The 22,009-nt window shown below is 37.6% G+C and overlaps 1 protein-coding gene and 1 pseudogene across 1 annotated transcript; both read right to left on the bottom strand.

The window, feature by feature from the left end:
* Positions 1-2,498: 2,498 nt before the first annotated feature.
* LOC101984815 lies at positions 2,499-3,069 on the bottom strand (annotated as a pseudogene).
* A 13,073-nt stretch (positions 3,070-16,142) lies between these two features.
* LOC101994640 (taste receptor type 2 member 140-like) lies at positions 16,143-17,081 on the bottom strand. The gene has a single exon (XM_005369231.1). It carries the CDS (start codon positions 17,079-17,081, stop codon positions 16,143-16,145), a length of 939 nt encoding a protein of 312 aa, XP_005369288.1.
* Positions 17,082-22,009: the final 4,928 nt, after the last annotated feature.

The following is a 22,009-nucleotide window of genomic DNA, read 5'->3' as shown; positions in this document are numbered from 1 at the left end:
AAGTATTAATTAATGTAATGATAGTAACATTATCCATAGTTGAAAAGTATATGATATTTTGTTAAAATCTTTTACATGATTTTCAAAAACTACCGTTTTGTCACAGATGACATCTACTTTGGTGTAGCAGATTCCTTCAGTCAGTACTTCTGACTTTTTAATAATATACTAAGATTTCACTTAACAATTGTTCAATAGCCAGTCTTTTGCTCTGAGTAATGCTTCTGTTTAAGTTGGCAACCTCAAATTAAACCGAATGAAAACAGAACCAAATACTTTATGCTACCTACAGATTTTATAATGTCTTTATTTGCTATCATCTTGAAAGCCTTCACATAGTTCACTCATTTATAGATTCTGTAAACTATTTTGACAACCATATTGTTTTCATTTTTAGGTGCTAAGAATAAACAGAGCTGGCATGATTTCCCCTCTCAGGATGCTTTTTATATACTTGATGAGATTGATGTTGAACATGATTAATTCTGTGACTGAAATGATCTGCCTTTACTTTTACATAAAGATGATAAGATTTCATAACACCTCAATTTCAAAGAGATAGGAGATCGCCTTTTGCGGGCCCTTCATGTGGGCTGTGATGCTGGGATCTTGTCATCCATTGTGTGGAGCAACGTCTTCCTGGGCTTCTTTTGCACTGGAAGAAGATTAACCCCAGAGCACAAAGCAGGGATGTAGTGCCAAGGGGGAAGTGTCCATTGTGAGGACAGTCCCATGTGAGTGTGAAGTGTCTACATGAGAACAGTCCCATGTGAGTGTGAAAAGTCTACATGAGAACAGTCCCATGTGAAAAGCTGTTGTGCCCTTCATCTTTGTCTTTCCAGTCATGTTGCTTTCATACTTTCTTACCAGAACTGTCTTCTGTATTCACACCCATAAAAATAAATATAAATAAATAAAAACAAGCAACACATGAGTGAGAGTGTATGTATGTAATATTTGTGTGCTTGTGTGTGATAGTATGCACACCCCACAAAACAAAGACCATAGAGGATATTAGGTGTCTTCATCTATCACTCTGTCCCATTTCCTTGAGCTAGAATATCTCACTGAGCCTGGAGCAGAGCTGGTGGCCAGCAGGCTTCAGTGATCCTCCAGTCTCCACTTCCCATCCCTCACAGCACAGGTGTTACAGACACACACCATCATGCCCTGTTTTGTTGTAGAAGGAGGAGCGGCGGGCTGCTTCTTGCCGCCCAACTCCTGGCCGCCTGGCTAGCTTATACCCCAAAATAACAAGAGACAAATTATATTCATTTAAACATTGCCTGGCCCATTATTTTTAGCCTCTTATTGGCTAACTCTTACATATTCATTTAACCCATATCTAATCATCTGTATCGCCACTTGACTGTGGCTTACCAGCATGAGTCTATCCAGTGTCCATCTTGGAGAGGAGAGCCATGGCATCTACCACACTGCCTTCTTCCTCCCAGAATCCTGTTCTGTCTACTCCACCCACCTAAGGCCTGGCCTATCAAAAGGCCAAGGTAGCTTCTTTATTTAACCAATGAATGTAACACATAGACAGAAGATCCTCCTATACCATTTCTCCTTTTTTTGTTTAAACAAAAAAGAAAGGATTTTACGTTAGCATAGTAAAATTACATATAACAAAACAGTTATCAAGCAAGAATTACAGTTACAATATTTATATCTATTTTATCTTTTATCATAGCAATGGAAAACTATAACCATCTATTTTCCAACTCCATCAAAGACTCCAGACAGATATAATATTACCTAAGTAAATGAGAAGTAAGCAATTTCAGAAACTCGAGATGACAGAGACATCTCGTTGCCTGGACAGTCACTCAAAGTTCTTTTTTATTGTTGGGGCATCCATCTTTGGCCTTTAGGCCCATAGTATCAAGCAGACTTTTCCATGAAGCAAGAACTTTCAAAGAGAGTTCAGTCACTTTCTTTTGTATCCTGCAGAATGTCTCACAGACTCTTTCATGAATCAGGAACCCCGAAAGATTATCTCACCTTTAGGCAAGTTCAGTAGTCCTCTCTGTGCAGGTTCTTTGTATCCGGTTTATGCAACAGTCCAGGCAAGAGCAGTTTCGTGCCCAAATGGCTAGTAAACTCCATAAGGAGCTTCTTAGATGCCCATCTTCCTCTTGAAGTAGCTGGTGCTGCCAGGAGCAGACATGTCTCATTGTCATGGAAAACCCTAAGTTATTAAAACTTAAATGCCATATTCTGTTGTTTTTGAAAGATATGAAGAATGCCTATCTAACTGAAATATATATCTATATATCTAGAAAATTTAACTAACATGACTACAAGCTTTACTATTATCGATGATTATCCATTAACAACTATATTTCCTGATAATACATTACATTTTTGCTGTTTCAAAAGGCTTTATTTTTACTTGATCTGAGACTTGAGAGGGGCTCCAGGGCATTACATAGCTGCCTAGTGGCTTGTTGAGAGGTTCAGGTGAAGGTCCTGAGGCCGGCTGGTGCAGAGCAGAGGTGGGAGCCCCTCCGAAGGAGAGGTCTCCTAGTCATGCTTGAGAGTGAGCCGCTCAAAGAGGTCCTCACCCACGGATGCCTGGGGCCCAGCAGCCAACCGACGGATGTTGGTCAGGTGGTTGCCCATTTTCTTGATAACCTTCACCTCCTTATCCAGGAAGTGGTTTTCAAGGAAGTTACAGAGATGAGGATCTGTGCAGGCAGAGCCCAGGGAATGAAGATCCAAGAGGGCCTGGTTCAAGTTCTTCTCCAAGGCCAGGGCAGCTTCCATGGCCTCCTGGCTTTTACTCCACTCATCTTGAGATGGCTTCTGCACATCTTGAAAGAGTGCACAGCCTCTGTGATCATTCTGCAACTTGAGGAGACGCTCGAAGGAAGTGGCCTACACCCTCCAGAGCCACGTCATCCCACTCAAAATAGTAGCCCAGCAAGAGGTAGGTGTAGGAGGCCTGCAGGTGTAAGTTGACCAGGCGGTTCACGGCAGCCTCCACTTCGGTGGAATAATTCTGACGAATCTGGGAGGTCATGGCTGAGATGCAGTCTGGAGCTACCCGCAAAGAGATGGTGCTGGCTGGTCCTGGGAGCAGAAGGCAGCTAGGAGATGGTCCTGGAGGCTGCAGCTGCAGATGAGGAGTGGTGGAAGCTAACAAAGGGAGACCCTGGATCGGTTCCGTCCAAACACTGTTGAAGCAAGACACAGATCCACGGGATCTCTGAAGGCTGCTCTACATTATGTTTTTAAATTAACTAAGCAATCACAACACCTTAATCAAGATCAGAAATACATATACATATAACAAAATTGACCTTAAATTTATAGCAACGAAGCATAATTTATACCAATGTAAATTAATTCATATCTATATCATATCCCCCTTTAAATGTAAAAGAACATTTATAAACAATGTTTGGGAATATGGGCACAGTTAGTTCTCTACAAACTCCTTCCTGATGTATGGGGGTGCTGTTAAATAGGTCTTTCACGGTATAATCTGTGTGCTAGGTTCCTCTCAGTCAACAGTTGGGTGAAGTAATTTTTTGAGGGTATTCACAGCAACCTTTCAGGAGGACATGGTCTATCATACCATACTGGGATAGAAGCAATCCACAGGATCTCATCCTCTGTGAAAACAAAAGAACCACCTCTTTTCCAAAGCATCATATCCTTAGGTCCAAATTCTGAAGTCAAGATAGCTTTATAGTACACATGTTAGATTAGCTTAGCCACACAATGAAATGTCTCTCTGTATTTAGCTCCTTTACAGTCAAAAAATTTAAAGAAAACACAATGAACATAATCCAGACTCTCTGTGAATTTTTCATTTTTACGTGGCTTATTTTTTATTTCTTTTAATCTATAACTATCTGTACTCTGTCTCTTTAAAGACTTTACCCTTTTTTTAAGCATTAACTTTATTCTCTATATTCTTTTTCTTCTCTCTCTCAAGCCTGCATATGTCTATCAAACACTATGACCCATTTAGAGAACTTTTATGTCTGAATCTGTCCTATTGTGAATCTGTAATTCTTTACTATCCAGGAGCAATTCTTAAAATGCTAAGCACTTCTTAAAAACTTAAGTTGTGCCATGTAGAAGTAATATGGTACTACCTGTTTCCTGCCCAGTCTAAACCTTAACTGTGCTGTTATGATAATTAATATAGTTCCTGCCTGAGATCAGCACAGTTCAGCATGGGAGACCTGGAGCTGCTCATATCTCTGAGCCATTTGGTGCCCCTGAGCCGAGCAAGCACAGTTCCAGGCACACAACAGTCCACATTGCCACCAAGCAAGCCATAGCACTTTACTCACAAAACCCCATCCAAATTCTCTGTCTCCTGCAAGAGAAAGAGGTTGCCATACGAGCATAGCACAGAAAGCCCGCATTTAATTTCTCTACAGCACCTGGCCAGCAAATAGCAAAAAGCTGTGTTAATCTCTCTCTCTCTCTCTCTCTCTCTCTCTCTCTCTCTCTCTCTCTCTCTCCTTTTTAAGCCCTCTCAGGTTTTATGTAGAGTTAGTAGACCATGTTGGGCAGCCACTCTGTTGTAAAAGGAGTGGCAGCTACGTTCCTGCCTGGATCCCGGATAACTTAACCCCGAAATAATCACCAAAACTGTTCATTTTAACACTGCCTGACCCATTATTTCTAGCCTCATATTTGCTAACTCTCACATCTTAATTAATCCATTTATATTAATGTGTATTGCCACTTGACTGTGCCTTACTGGCATGAGTCTAACCAGCGTCCATCTTGGAGAGGAGAGCCATGGCGTCTGCCACACTGCCTTATTCCTCCCAGAATTCTGTTCTCTCTACTCCACCCAACTAAGGGCTGGCCTATCAAAAGGCTAATGCAGCTTCTTTATTTAACCAATAAAAGTAATAACACATAGACAGAAGACCCTCCTATACCACTGTTTCTTAAGAGTTCTGTGGATTTCAACTTAGAACCCCATGGTTGTAAAGATTCTCTTATTAGATAAGTCATCTTCCCTGCCTCTCCTTCAATATATCTACTTTATATGTGCCCTTGAATTGTAGATGTAATCTGTTATTCTTTACAATTCCATGACCAATGTCAAGCAAACAGCCACACAGTATGTTAGTAGGTGAACTCAATCATCTCTTTTTGAAAATAGTAAATTCCCATAACAGCTCAAATTAACTCTTGTTCATATACTCTGTGACACTCCTGTAGACCAATGGAATTCATAGTTGACTTTGAATTTAAACTGCATTCTTGTTGCTAGCATAAAAATAAGGACATATTCTGATTCAACATTTGTAAACACTACTGTTTAATTTCTCCATTATTTGTGTTAAACAATTTAGTTTTCTGTTAATTACATGTTAAATTCAATTATCATAATATTCACAGTGTTTTCTTGGAAACCCAGGAAACTAATACTCCTTCAAAAGCTAGTAACTATGCATAACTCTGTTTAAAACTGTGTGCTTGTGTAATTACATATAGGAACACACACATACCCCATAGGAGAATTATTGTTCTATCTTCTCAATTGTGTTTCTCTTGTATATAAATAAAATGCAAAACACCTTTCATGATCTTCAGACTTTTTGGCCTTTTATCAATATCTGTCAAACATATTTCTCATGTTTAGAACTTTGGTGAAGTTACTGGCTTGAGTCCATTAAGTTTTAAAATAATTAATTTTTTAAGATAATCTGCAATTCACAGAATCAAGGTTTAAATTTTTCTTGTGCTCTCATTATGATCTTTTAAAAACCTGTTTCTGACAAAAATAAATGGAAGTACAATACCTCTAAGCCCATTTAGATAGTACCAGTTAATAGCAGAACCAATCCATGCTAGCCAAACAGTTTCTCCATTCCTCCTCCTTTCTACAGGTAGAAAATAGAACCTTAAAATAGAAAATCTCCTTTCCCTGGGAGGCTGGTACTTTTGATTTTTCTGTACAGCCTGTTAGCAAAGGCTTCTCTTTCTCTCACAGCCTGTCTGATCCAAATAATCACCTAGAAACTGTATCGATTACAACACAGCTTGGCCTATTAGCTCATTCTTATCATTGAATAGCTCTTATAACTTATATTAACCTATTTCTATTCATTGATGTATTACCACATGGTTGGGGCCTACTGGTAAGGCATCAGGCATCTGTCTCTTAAAGTGGCCACTTAGCATCTCTTTGACTCTTCCGACTCTCTCCTCCTCTCTCTGCTTGGAATTTCCACCTTGCCCTATTATGCACTGCAATGGGCCCAAACAGATTCTTTATTAACCAATAGTATTCACAGCATACAAAGGGTATACTCACACCAGCACCCTGTCATGTTAGCAAACACACAGCTCAACCAACTCTAATAAATGCTTTGCCTGAAAAATGACACATCTCCTTCCATGTCTCTCCATTCATGATCATCTTGGAAATGTAACACTTATGAATTGAGTACTCCCTAAAAAAAATACATCTTATGAATCAGATAGTTTTTCAGTGAACTGTACAAACCTACACAGCATAGAAAGGAAGGCCTGTCTCAAGATCCTGTTCTGTAGAATCAGGGCACATGAATGGGCAGAGAGAAACCAAATCTCAGAGTTAGTAAAAAACAAAATTATTGGATTTGCCTGCCTAAAGTTACAGTTAAAAAATAGTAGGAAAAGCAACAGAAAGATAGTGGTATATAGTAACAAGTTGACCACCATTTTCAAGGTCTTTATGTGAGTTGCGCTACTGAGGTCTCTGGAGCCTTTGGATATGAGCTGAATGCCATTAATATCCCTCCACAGGAAGAATATGAACAGGAGGAAAGTAATCAAGGTCATAGTGAAGGGGATGAGTGTGAACATAGTGTTGGTGAATAAAGTAATCCTAGAGTTGACCAGAGTGGATTGAAATAACAAGATAGAATATATTTGGTTTATGTCCATCAATCCAGAAATGAGCATGTCTGTTTATGACTAAAATATTCAAAGACAAGAGAAGCAGAGGTTCCAGCAATGTCCTCAAAACAAATTTTGAACTCTCCAGTTTAGGTGAAGAAATGTAGAGTTTGGGGGGGGGGGAGAGGAATGGCCATTTTGAGAAAATAAATGATGCTGATGTTTATAGCAAGTCAGAAGCTGACATGATTGGTCACCATCCAGAAAATGTTGACTCTTCTCTCCACTTATCATTAAGGATGGTACAACTCAGATATAAAAAGGACTATGAGAAGGGACCAGAGCAGAGTGATCCTGGAGATGGCCACAGCAGTGAAGATCTGATCCACTGAAGAGACCTTTCTTCTCTTGACACAGTCCATGATGTTCACCAGTGCCATGAATGCTTTTCCTAAGTTTCCTATTATGAATTCCACACTTAAAATAAGTGTTAATGTGACATGTAGAATATAACTCATTATCACTAGAAGGATGCTTTAGTTCATGATACACTGATGAAGATGTTTTAATCAGTCCTCTAAAATGCTGCGAAATTCTTGAACTCCCATAGCATTCACTGCCATAAGCCTCTATACACAGTGCCAACCACACATTGATTTACTACTGATTTGGTCCACAATATTCTGCACAAAATTTAAGAACCCCCAAGGCAGCTAGGTTAGAGTTTATTCAGATATTATGAGCCTTACAAAGGGCACCCTATAGTCTTTTGTGTAGATATGGAATAAACACATAATTTTTATATGCTGTTATCAAAATAAAGATATACTTACATGCATTGGTTTTTACTAGTTTACCTTTATACATATTTTAATCTAGATATTTGATTTATGGACAAGTAACATTAAGGAATTGTAACTCATAGCCAGCAACCAAATCCACAATGAAATATAGAAGAAAAACAACATTAAATATCAAAGTAATGCTTGCCCAGGGAACTATGCATGTTTGCCAAAGTTTTTATAGCAAGGTAACAGAGTTGCCTAAAAGTCTCATAGACTTCATTGTCCTTCTGATATTCTGTAATAAGAAAAATGATCATCTTGCATTTTGCAGGGTCATACATACACACACACTGCTACCCACAAGTACAGAAAGACTCAAATGCCATTCACTCACCATTTTAATAAATCTGTTTCAACATTAGTGGTTTTGTGCATGTAACTTATGCTTATTCTGCTGTAGTTGACAAGATGTTGTATCAAATAGTTTCCAGGTATAGTTGATATCATACTAATATAAATATTTTATCTCTGTATATAAACAAATTTAGAGATTGTTCTATCATGCTATCAAACAAAGAATTTTAATGAATTTAAACACACACCAAGGATCTTTCCTAATCTCTGTATTTGCCTTTGTTAGTACGTTTGCCACCCTCAGAACCTAAGGACCTTCAAATAGAACCATTTCACTCCAATTTAAACCAGCATCTGCTCCATTGCCAACATCACAAGCTTCAAGGATAGTACATGACCAAGAAAAGCAAGAAATAAAGCAATATAACGATATTTTACAGTGTTAATAAATAAGCTTACTTTACTTACAGAAGTGAAGCAGTCAACCTCTAGAGAACTCTTTTTTTATTAAAAATTTCCACCTCCTCCCATTTCCCTCCACTTCCCTCCACCCCTCCCCCTCCCTCTCCAGTCCAAAGAGCAGTCAGTGTTCCCTGCCCTGTGGTAAGACTGAGGTCCTCCCCCCTCTGTCCATATCTAGGAAGGTGAACTTCCAAACTGGCTAGGCTCCCACAAAGCCAGAACATCAAGTAGAATCAAAACCCAGTGCCATTGTCCTTGGCTTCTCAGTTAGCACTCATTGACCGCCACGTTCAGAGTCCGGTTTGATCACATGCTCCATCAGTCCCAGTCCAGCTGGCCTTTGTGAGCTCCCATTAGATCAGCCCCACCGTCTCACTGGGTAGGCGCAATCCTCGGGGTCCTGACTTCCTTGCTCATGTTCTCCTTCCTTCTGCTTCTCATTTGGACCTTGGGAGCTCAGTCCAGTGCTCCAATGTGGGTCTTGTCTCTATCTCCATCCAACGCCAGATGAAGGTTCTATGGTGATATGCAAGATATTCGTCAGTTTGGCTATAGGATAGGGCCATTTCAGGCTCCCTCTCCAGCTGTCCAAGGAACTAGCTGGGGCATCTCCTTGGACACCTGGGACCCCTCTAAAATCAAGTCCTCTAGATAACTCTTACCTCTATGAAATCTTCAGACTGAAAGGAGAGCAAGATCCTATCTCATCCTGCCTTTTATTCCTCTGTAGTGTTGGGATGAAAGGCATACACGGCCACCGCCTGGCCTCTATGACAAACTAGTGTGGCTGGTGGGATTAAAAGTGTGTGTCACCACTACCTGGCCTGTATGACTGACTAGTGTGGTTGCTTTGCACTCTTCAGGAAAGCTTTATTTATTAAAATACTAATAAAATATTATTATATTACCCCTTTTGTCTAAATTTCAAAAAAACTAGGCTGTAACTAATATAAAAAACTATGCATTAACTACAACAATTATATATTATATATATATATATATATATATATATATATATATGTAATAAGTACATCAACAATGTCAAGTCCATTTGCATTTTACTAATTCAGAAAAAATACTCCATATCTATCCTATCTTGGTGAGGTCAAAGTCTTGAATCTAATTTACTTTCTATCAAACTGATCCACAACTATCTTTTGCTATCTCTCTGCTTTATATATTTTACACTTCTTTAATGAATTTCTGTTCTGAGTCTCATAAACAAGGAAAACGATAATTGTCTAGCCTTCAACCACCTCAGAGACCTAAGAAAGAAATAATATTAACTGAGTAAACAATAAGTACAAGCAAAAGAATTCCGAAAAAAAATGTGAGAAATGACAAAAGCAACTGAATGTCTGGACAGTCAACCAAAGTTCGTTTGCAACTTTGGGACATTCATCTTCAGCATAAAGACCTATAATATTCAACAAGCTTTTCCATGGAGGAGAATTTTTGAAGGACTCTTCTTCCACCTTGGCTTGAGTAGGTTTAGCACCCACTCTCTTTTGTGTTCTGCTTATCCAATTAGGACAGCATACTGTCAGCAGTCAAGGGAAGGACATTTTTTTTTTTGGCCAGTGACTGATTTTTGTCATAAAGAAGGGAAACTTCATGTGGAGTTTCTTCAATGTCCCTATCTTCTCTGAAGTAATTGGTGCTACAAGAAGCACAGTAGTCTCATTGTCATAAAAAAGAGCCTATGTTAATGAAACATCATAAATAACTTATTCTCTAAAGTGAATGAAGACAACCTGTCTATTGAAAATGTAACTCTTTGTCCTTGAAACTATACCTAATATGATTCTACATGCTCAATCTTAATAGATGACTAATTGCCAACCTGCAGTTTTTATTATTTTAAAAAGTTGGTAATAATAACTTTCAAAGGATAGAAATTTGCATTCCATAGTTATATAAACTATATAGATACAATACCTTGAAAAGATTAGAAATATATGTACAATATGTTTTAACAAAAATTAACATTTTTTTATTTACAAAATTTGTATACACTATACAAAAGTTCAGTCCAATGCAGAATATTGAAAACTAGTAGTTGCTTTTAAAAAAGCAGATTCAATAATCTAATATTTTATCTATCATATCTCTATCCTCCCTTTTTTCTTTTCATAGTAGATTCAATAATCTACACTTTTATCCTATCAAAACATGACATTAAAATTCTTCAGGAGCTAACGGTAGTAAAAGAATTTTTGATTCAAAGACAATAGAAGGAACAATTAAGTCAGAGGCTACAGTAAAATTGATATGGTGGTGCACACTGGTAAACTTAGCTTAGCTGTGAAGAGATACATGTAGAAGGATAACTATTAAAAGGCAAGACTAAGAGATAAATAAGACACTGTTTAATACAAATCCTTTCTAGATTACAGGCAAGACATGAGGTATTCCAGGATGGAGAATAGAGCAAATGCCCAACAATTACAAAACAACTATACTGGGAAGATAAAAAAGATAATTGCATAAGCATGTAAAAAGTTTTCAGGGAAGTTGCTAAGAAAAGAAGAATGAGCATACCATCATTGTGGACACAGAAATGTCCTCCTGACATGGCTCCTTCTATAAAACAAAAAAAAAGAGAAAGGAGACAAAAAGAAATGAAATACACTCCAAGGTCCAGGAGTGGGGCAGTGTGGAGATGATGCTACTGCTAGAAATGCAAGGTTTTTAGAAGTAACAGAACTCGTGTCCACCAGGAGATAGTAACACATACCACCCTAATGGGATTGACCTCTGCATCATCTGTTCTGCACAAGAAACACTTGAGGTTCCACATGAAGAGCAAGCCGTTTCTAGGATGGCCAGAATTGCCAAGAGAAGATGACATTAGCACCAGGAATAGTTCGCACATATTTCTTCTTTAGAGCAACATCATAAAGCATTTCCTCAGAAAGGAGGAAGAATATACAGTTGGGAGAATGGAGGATATAAGGGGTGGTGAGAAGAAGTGGAAAGAGCTGAATATGATCAAAATACATTGTATTAAATTTTCAAAAAACTACCAAATAAACATAAGGACTCCTAATGACTTGTTGCTCTAATCAAGGACATTGTATTAAACTCTCAAAGAACCACCAAATGAATTTACAGTCTACTGATGACTTGAAATATAAATCATAGCATATTTCAGCCCCCATCAGAGAAGCTTCTCCTTGTGGTAAATAACAATGACTATAGAAACCCTAACCTGCCCATATATACAGAAGAAAATCTGGGGACTTCTCAGCTCTAAACTGAGCACTCATAACATACCCCTCCCCTCAAGCCTCAGGGATTATCAAGGAATTAGAACTAGGAAGACTGTGAGAGATGGAAAGAGTGGGTAACTGCAAAAACAAAATGGTTGGCTTTCTTTTTTCTGATAAAACAGGACAGTTGGACAAGTGAACTTGCAGGAATTGTAACAACATGCATAAAACCTGAACAAGCTCATTCTAGACAAAACGCCAACATAGAGAGAGGAAGGAAGACACAAAACTCTACCTCTAACTGAAAAACTACAGGCTTTGATAGCTGTGAGAGAATAATCAATGGAGTCCTGGGTCAACCACCCACTGGGGCAGGCCCCATCTCAATAATAATGTAGCAACAAAAAGTGGACTCCATGTGGATGAAGAGCAATGACGAGAACTCAAAATTTGGGTGTGAAGGTAGAGGAGAGTGGGCAACAATTATGGGAGCGGATGGAGGACTGAGATAATATGTTCACAATACATTGCATGAAATTTTCAAAGAATTAATAAAAATGTTCTTAAAATAAAAGAATCAAAGAAAAGAGAAAACAAAAACAGTATATAACACAAGAGTAAATTCTTATTTCTCTTTCTGAGGTAAGAAAATGTAGGATTTGATCTTAGCCACCATGGACAAACAAAACAAGCTGAGGCTATTGGCAAACCAGAAAGAACAAGGATCACTTTCACCAGGGGCTTTAAGGACACCCTTCTTCATGTGTTTGTTATTTGAACACAGATTGAATGCACTAGGTTAACTTTACCAAAGGAAAAAATTCTGGAGACAATTCAAGGAGTAAGAATTCTATTACCAGGGACATCTTTTCCTCTCAGTAATACCCAAGCCATTTTCAATGTTATAAAGACATTGGCAGATTTTCCAAATCCAAATATTCTCACACTAACTGGTTGAAAAACAAGCTCAGTATTAACTAAGCTTTGTTACTGGTTATGATTAATAATCTCCTGACCAAAATTCTAGCAATACTGTTTCTGGGTGGACAAGGAATCCTATTTCCTTTTTGTTCATTTTTCATTTACCTTTGAGAGTTTAGTGTATGTGCACCATTTCTAAATCCTTTCTGCTCCTCAGAAATCTCCCATATACTTCTCCTTGCTCTCTTTCAAATTCATGACCTGGTTTTTTCATAACTTTTGTTATACACACACACACACACACACACACACACAAATAAATCTTTCAGTCTGAATGATATTCTACTGGCTTTTACATTCTGTGGACCATGTTCAGGAGGAACACAGCATTAAGTAAGACAACCCCTTAGCTCAATGCTAGATCCATAGAAAAAAGCTACTAGTCCACACCAACTCTAACCATGCATTGTATGACTTCACCACCAGCCCCAGACTTCAACTGCTGGTCCTGGAGGTAAAACTGAATTCTCATTTTAGCATGCAAATGAAGACATATTCTCTTTCACTGTTTTGCAAGCATTTTCCTTTGCCTAGCTTCTTTGAAATTTGAACTCATTCAGCAAAGTTTTATAAGTTTTAAAATTACAAAGTTTTTTTTTTGTTTTAAAAAAAAAGAATGACACCTGGGAAGCATCTAGAGCCAAGTGCCTGCCAACTCTAAAATGGCTTTCTTAATTAAGATATCTTCTTCTTCGCTAACATATCTGTCCTTTCTCCATTTCAAACATCCCATTCCTCCAAGCTCTCTCCAATCTTCCCCTTCTCCCTTCTCTCTTTCCATCTTACCTTCCCCCCACCCACCCAAACCCTCATGCTCCCAACTATTGCCTGGAGATCTTCTCTACTTCCAATATCCAGGAGAATAAATATATGTTTTTCTTTGGGATCACCTTCTTATTTAGCTTACCTAGGATCATGAATTATAGGCACAATGTCCTTTGTTTATGGCTAGAATCTACTTATGAATGAATACATACCATATTCATCTTTTTGGGTCTGGATTATCTCACTAAGGATAATGTCTTCTATTTCCATCCATTTGCGTGCAAAATTCAATATGTCATTGTTTCTTACCGCTGAATAGAACTCTAAGGTATATATGCACCACACCTTCTTTATCCATTCTTCTATTGAGGGGCATCTAGGCTGTTTCCAGGTTCTGGCTATTACAAATAGTGCTGCTATAAACATAGTTGAACAAATGCTTTTGTAGTATCATTGGGCATCTCTTGGGCATATTCCCAAGAGTGGAATTGCTGGATCCTGAGGTAGGTTGACTCCCAGTTTCCTGAGAAACCGCCACACTGATTTCCAAAGTGGTTGCACAAGTTTGCATTCCCACCAACAATGGATGAGGGTACCCCTTACTCTACATCCTCTCCAGCATAGACTATCATTGGTGTTTTTGAATTTAGCCATTCTGACAGGTGTAAGATGGTATCTCAAAGTTGTTTTGATTTGCATTTCCCTGATCTCCAAGGAGGTTGATCATGACCTTAAGTGTCTTTTGGCCATTTGAACTTCTTCTGTTGAGAACAAGGGGACTGATCTAATGGGAGCACAACAAACCCAGCTACACTGGGACTGAACGAGCATGTGATCAAACTGGACTCTGAACGTGGAGGACAAGACGGCTGACTGAGTAGCCAATGATAATGGCACTGGGTTTTGATTCTACTGCATGTACTGGCTTATTGAGAGCCTAGTCTGTTTGGATGCATACATTCCTAGACCTGGAGGGGGGGCAGGGCCTTGGACTTCCCACAGGGCAGGGCACCCTGACTTCCCTTAGGACTGGAGAGGGAGGGGAGAGAGAGGGGAGGGACTTGGAGGGAAATGGAAGGAGGTGGAAATTTTTATAAATAAATTTTAAAAACAGAAGAAAAAGGAATTAATGATGAAGACAGGGATGGGTGTGTTTTAGTCCTCAGGTGATATCGTGAATGGTCCTTCAACATCAGGATTATGTTTAAGCAGATAAATTGCATTCATGAAGAAGAGGTTTTTTTTTTTCTTTCTAAGGTGTCTCATTGTCTATAGGATCTCCTTGGGAAATTTCTCTTCTCTACAATTATCTGATAGTAATTAATGTCTTGTAGCTTCATCATATTCATCCAAAAAGTGCACACACAAGCACACACACTCACACAAAGCAATCCAAGGCTGGGAACAGAACACCATTCAAAAAATCATTGCTGTGATCACTGAGCTACAATTCCACTGTCTGGGTATTGCAGTAAATCTAGTGTCCTGATGAAGTAAAAGCTCCTAATAGACAGGAATCTTGCTAGAAGTGTTGAGTATGAGTTATTTGAAATAATGCTTCATAAGCATAATGAGTGCTGTGTTCTCTGGTTTCCCAGTGCCATGGCAGCATAGTAGAAGGAAAGTGGATAGGCTTCCATCTTCATACTGAAAATGTGAAATTTCTCTGAAATTTGTGGGTTTTTTTTAGTGAAAATTGTTCTGTGTACATCAATTTTTATCTCCCTGTGGATTATATTGTGTTTGAAATGTTACCATTATGCAATTTAAATTTTATCTTTCTTTGATATGTACTCTATCTATTTTCACCAAGAATCCATACTTTGATTTTTATCTAGTTTTAGTTTTATTGAACTTCAACTTTGACTGATAGCATTTCATATTCATAGGTTCCGTCGCTAAAATTCATTCAACTACAGATACTTTACAAAGCAGAACATTTCTCTCAGCACTGAATATATATGTACTTTCTTTTCTTATTGTTTCCTAAGCAACAGAATAACAAGCAACTATTCACTACACAATTTTTCTGCTTAGCAATTCAGTCCTTTAACCTCTTTCCAAAAATGAAATTTATTCATACAATATTCAAATATAGGTTGAAATTTTCAAATTTCAACGAGCCACCTATAAGTACTATAACATCCTCCTCCAAGAGGTTACCTATTACAAATGTTCACATTTTATAACAAGTGCATCCCTATCAAACTGTCTCTGGAAGACATACACAAATAAACTCAACATTTTTCCAATAAATAGGTAAATAAATAAACAATGTTAGAAGAGGCAAATGATAAAACAAACCTAGTAATATGAAGGGATTCCTTCTAAAGATTCACAGAATTTTACAACAGATTTAACATCATTGGACACATGCTACATGAATATATAAAAACATGTACTTTACATATTAACATAAACATTTTAAAATGTCAAAGTGATTAATTATATATAGAACAATTATATTTTGCTAGTTATGTGTTCATATATTTATTTAGTCCATATTTATTTTATATTTATCATATATATATATATATATATATATATATATATATATATATATATATTTTGCCAAGGCAGTAATAATTAGAGAAGTACCAAAACTATACAAAATTTTGCCAAATTCACAATGTTACAAGTGAAGTACAGAAGGTTGAAATATTACAAAAAAATTAAGAACTAATGTTTCTCTAAAATACAAAGGATGATATACATTTTAAGAAACTGAGGGCTCCACAGCACTGAGCCTGCACCTCAGCCACCACATCATGGAAATAAATGCCTGTCTAAGTTTAGTGTTTCCCAGAATCAAGATATAGGAGTGGCCAGAAGGGAAAGCAATTCCAGTAGTCCAGAAAAGGAGAGACACTGAATTTTTCTGCTTATATTTAATGTTACAAAACTGCAAAATAAGTGACAGAAAAAAAATGCTGTATAGTAACAGGAATGTGACCACCATTTTCATGGCCTTTATGTGGGCTGCCTTGCTGATGTCTCTAGAGCCTTTGGCGTTGTACTGCATGCTCTTCAGATGTTTCCATAGGGAGAAGATGAGCAAGAGAAACACAGTCAGGGTCACGGTGAAGGGGATGAGTGTGAACATAGTGTTGGTGAGTAAAACGAGCCTAGCAACTTGAGAATAATTACTTGAGATAACTCTGAAGAATATATTTGCTTCAATTCTGTAAATGAAGACATCAATGTGTGTGTCTATGACTAAAACATTTAAAAACAGGAGGAGCAGAGATGCTAACAGTGTCCCTGAAACCATTTTTTTTACTCTCCATTTTAGGTGAAGAAAAATAGAGTTTGAAAAATTGGCTATCTTGAGAAAATAGAAGATGCTAAGACATGTAGCAAGCCAGATATTGAAATGATTGGTTACTGTCCAGAAAATACAAGTTTGTCTCACAATTCTTCTAGTTATTATTATGGCTGGATACAATTTATATGCAAATAAATTTGCAAATAGTGAAAAGAGAAAAGCAATTCTGGAAATTGCCAAAGTAGTCAAGATCTGGTCTATGAAAGATATTTTTCTCCTCTTTACCCAGTCCATAACGTTCACTAGCACTGTGAATACATTGCCTAAATTTCCCATTAGAAATTCCACATTTAAAATAGTTAATAATAGGTAATACAAGACACCATTCATTGTTTCCAAGATGATGTTCCGATTACACTATACTCATATTTGTGAATAGTCTTCTGATGTATGTCTAGCTGATTCTTGAGAATTCATAACATACTAATTTACTGAACTCATACATACAATGTCAAATAAACATCAAGATTTTCTAATGAAGTGGCTTGTAGTTTTCTTCACAAAAATCTTACACTTTGCAAGAAAACCCAGGTGAGCTTCATCCAGATGCTTCATGCCCTACACACAATGTACCGGAGTCCTCCATAGTTGATGCTAAAGAAAGCAGAATTCTCATGCACTGTCATCAAAATAAATAAATTTATTTGCATTTCTTGACTGTTTGCATATTAAATTGTAACTATTTAATCTCTGATAAGTAAAAATGATAGAATTCTAACTCACATAAAAGGCAAAGTATCTTAACTTCTATGTAACACAAGATTTCCATTAAATATTTCAAAATGCAGCCAGGTAGGCACATATACATATTTTCAAAAGATTTTTTCTCTAAGCAAACAATTACCTAGTAATCTTACCTACTTAGTTACTCTTCAAATATCTGGGACTGAGATTAAAAATTTTATATTTTATAAGGTTATATATGCATGCATACACATACATAGATACTAATATATGCTAGTTCATAAATATGCATTTTACATCATAATCCCTTTCATATCTGATTGAAATAATTCAGATTTATCGTTTATTTAAATTTATTGTGTATTTCACTCACAATTAGTAATGTGATAGTTGTTAGGAGATGGTATAAAATTGCTTCCATTTTTAATTGATAACATAGTAATGTAAATATTCTAAAGACTTGTGACTATCTTCTTCAAACATGTAAAGAAATATGGAATAATTCCTATTCTGTTATAAAGACAATAAGTTTACATGAGTTCATTTGCACAACAAGAATCTTTTTCATTATCTATGCCTCCTACCTTTGTTAATGCATCTGATTCCTTCACCAGTATGAACACTAGGCACTATTCATTTTCCTTCAGTTTGCACTGGCATTTGCTCCTGTAGTGTCACTATAGGTATCAAGGCATATAAAGAGCAATATACAGCCCAGGAAAGAAAGGGAATGGCGCAGTGGTTCATAACATTCTTCAAGACCTAATGGATAGTCAAAGGAGCAATAACACAAAAGAGACGTATTAAAGCAAGAAAACAGAAAAACATGTATCAAAAACTATAGTAAACTTGGCCTAGTGGTGCACACCGGTATACGTGGCTCAGCACTGAAGGAAACTGGGCCAGTTAGTGAGACCCTGTATCAACATAACACTAACAAAATGCTGAGATAGAAGGAAAAGCCACAGACTATTGCATATGAAAGATGGATTATAACTGGTAATTGTGAACAAAGAAAGTGACAGAATTTCTAGAACAGAAACATTAACATACCTGAACACAGAAAGGTCCTCATGGGATGGCTCTTTCCATAGCAAAAAGGCAGAAGACAAAGAGAAATGCAAAACACATTGAGGGTGGGGCTGTGTGGAAAAATGCTAGTACAATAGCTTCAAGGCCTTTAGGAAAAGTGACAAAGCTTGTATTCATGGGAGGCAGTAACACCAGCCCAAGGGCTTCACTGAGCCCCTCTTCTCCTCCTTCCACTCTGGACAGGAAATATTTGAGGTTCTACTGGAATGGCTGTAGACACTGAACCTTCTAGGAAAAGTTGCTTCATTCAGATTCAAAACCTCAATTGTATTAATAGCAGCAAGATTGCTGAGAAAGTCTCTGACACATTTGTAGAAAAGAGCCTAACTCCTACTGAACTGATGCAAGGCACTCCTTTGCAAAAGGATTAACTTATATTCAAGAGACAAAGCAGCAAAAACAGAGCTACAGAAAAAGCATAGCCTTCCATCCCCAGTGCAGGGCATTCAGCAAAGGTGTAATTTATGTGTTTATAAATTCAGTCACTCTTTGATTGGCACATTTCATGATTGTTTTAATTATAAATCTGTGTGAGACCTCAAATTTCTTATGTTTTGAAATTTTTCTGGTGAATATCTTGTATCATCAATGATATTCCTCCATTTTGAACTATAACAGAACTTGTGAGCATTAGGTCTAATTTTGTAAGTGATCATCCAGGGACTGCACAGTGGCAGGGAAAATACTCATTTTAGTCTAGATTTTGTTGCTTCACTTCTATGAGCATACAATATGCACACTTTAAAAGCTTTGAAATTCGATTCCATTGGTCAACATCTCTGTTTTTATGCCAGTACAAAGCTGTTTTCATTACTATAGCTCTGTAAAAGAGTTTGAAGTCAGGTATGGTAATGCCTCCAAAAGTACTTTTATTGTATAGGATTGTTTTGGCTACCCTGGGTTTATTGTTTTTCCATATAAAATTTATTATTGTTCTCTTAAGGTTTGTGAAGAATTTTTTTGGGATTTTGATGGGGATTGCATTGAATCTATAGATTGCTTTTGGTAGAAGTGTCACTTTTACTATGTTGATCCTCCCAATCAAAGAGCATGGGAGATCCTTCCATTTTCTGGTATCCTCTTTAATTTCTTTCTTCAAAGACTTAAAGTCTTGTCAAATAGATCTTTCACTTACTTGGTTAGAGTTACCCCAAGATGCTTTATGCTATTTGTGGTTATTGTAGAAGGTGATGTTTCTCTGATTTCCTCCTCTGCTTCTTTGTTCTTTCTGTATAAGAGGGCTACTGATTTTTTGGAGTTGATCTTGTATCCTACAAAGGACACTGAACCTATAGTTTGTGGCTCTAGAGAAGCTAAATAATAAGGTGAACCAAAGAAAAATATATATTTATCTTCCTGGACATAGGAAGCAGACAGATCACTGGACAAAAAATGGGAGCACGGGGGTGGGCATGGGGTGGGGGGAGAGAAGATGGGCAGAGAGAAAGGAGAAGGGGAGGATTGGGGAGAGCTTGGGGGAATGGGATGGTTGAGATGTAGGAAAGGTGTATATGGTATCAGGGAAGAAGATATCTTAATTAAGGGAGGCATTTTAGGGTTGGCAAGAGACTTGGCTCTAGAGGGGTTCCCAGGTGTCCATGGGGATGTCTCCAGCTAGGTCCTTGGGCAGCAGAGGAGAGGGTGCCTGTACTGGCCTTCTCCGATAGCCACACTGATGAATATATTGCATATCACCATAGAACCTTCATCTGGCAATGGATGGAGATAGAGACAGAGACCCACATTGGAGCACTAACTGAGCTCTGAGGTCCAGATGAAGAGCAGAAGGAGGGAGAACATGAGCAAGGAAGTTAGGACCGTGAGAGTCTCAGGACCACTGAGAAGGTGGGGCTGATCTAATGGGAGCTTACCAAGGCCAGCTGAACTTGGAATGAATGAGCATGTGATCAGAACGGACTCTCTGAATGTGGCTGACAATGAGGACTGACTGAGAAGCCAAGGACAATGGCACTGGGTTTTGATTCCACTGCATGTACTGACTTTTTGGGAGCCTAGTCTGTTTGGATTCAAACCTTCCTAGACCTGGATGGAAGGGGGAGGGTCTTGGTCTTCCCACAGGGCAGGGCACCCTGACTTCTCTTACGACTGGAAAGGGAGGGGGACGGGGACGGGAGAAGGGGAGGAAAATGGGAGGAGGTGGAAATTTTTAATAAATAAAAATAAAAACTTTTAGAAATATTACAAGGAAAAAAAACATACAAAAAAGAGGACTCTATATGGATGAATGGAAATGAAGAGAACTGAAGTTTCGGTGTGAAGGTAGAGAAAGTGGAGATGACAGTTATGGGAGCTGTTGGAGGACCGAGATAATATGTTCAAAATACATTGCATGAAATTTTCAAGGAAATAATAAAAAATATTCTTAAAATCAAAGAGTCAAAGAAAAGAAAACAAAAACCCTATATATCAACAGAGAAAATTCTTATCTCTTCTTTTTAGGTAAGGAAATGTAGATTAGAGATCTTAGCTACCTTGAACAAACAAAACAAGCTGAGGCACACCAGACAGTACAAGGATCACTTCCACAATGGGTTTTAAAGATATTTTTCTTCACGTGCTCATTATTTGAACCCAGGTGAACTACAGTTGAATGCACTATGTTATCTTTGCCTAAGGACATAATTCTGAAGATAGTTCAAGGAGTAAGAAATCTATCACCAAGGATGTCTTTTCTCCCAGTAATACTCAAGCCATTTTCAATGCTATGAAGACATTGGCAGATTTTCCAAAACCAAGTTCTCTCAATAACTGGATGAAAAGCATGCTCAGTAGTAACTAAGCCTGTATAACTAGTTCATGTATAATAATCTCCACACAAAAATCTCTACAAATACTGTTTCTGTGTGGACAATGAAATCTTATTTCTTTTTTGTTCATTTTGTAATTTACCTTCTAGAGTTCAGTGTATTTGCATCATTTCTACATCCCTTTTCGTGCATCTTAACTCTCCCGTTTACTTCTTCTTGCTACCTTTCAAATTCACTAGCTGTTTTTTTTTTTCATAATCTTTGTTACATGCACACACACACACAAAAACAAACCTTTCAGTCTGAATGACTTTCTACTGACATTTACTTTTTGTGGACCATGTTAAGGAGGAATGCAACATTAACTAAGACAACCCCTTAGTTCAATGCTAGTTTATAGAGAAAAAAAAACTGCAATCCAAAAATAACTCGAACCATGCACTGTACACCCTTACCCCAGCCCCAAGCGTCATTTGTTTGTCCTGGAGGTAAAGCTGAATTCTCATTTACTAGCATGCAAATAAAGGCAGAATCTCTTTCATTGTTTTGCAAGCATTTTCCTTTGTCTAGCATCTCTGAAATTTGAGTTCATGAAGTGTGAATGTCATGCAGCAAAGCTTTAAATTTTTAAAGTTACAAACCTATTTAATGAAAGAAGAAGAAGAAGAAGAAGAAGAAGAAGAAGAAGAAGAAGAAGAAGAAGAAGAAGAAGAA

The sequence above is a fragment of the Microtus ochrogaster genome, unplaced genomic scaffold (genome assembly GCF_000317375.1).
Source record: "Microtus ochrogaster isolate Prairie Vole_2 unplaced genomic scaffold, MicOch1.0 UNK46, whole genome shotgun sequence".
In the NCBI taxonomy this organism is placed as follows: domain Eukaryota; kingdom Metazoa; phylum Chordata; class Mammalia; order Rodentia; family Cricetidae; genus Microtus; species Microtus ochrogaster.
The sequence above is the reverse complement of the archived record's forward strand: the minus strand, read 5'-3'. Positions and strand labels throughout refer to the sequence as shown.

Excerpts from the sequence above, each read along its gene's own strand:
- LOC101994640 (XM_005369231.1), bottom strand. The coding sequence starts at position 17,081 with ATGAATGGTGTCTTGTATTACCTATTATTAACTATTTTAAATGTGGAA.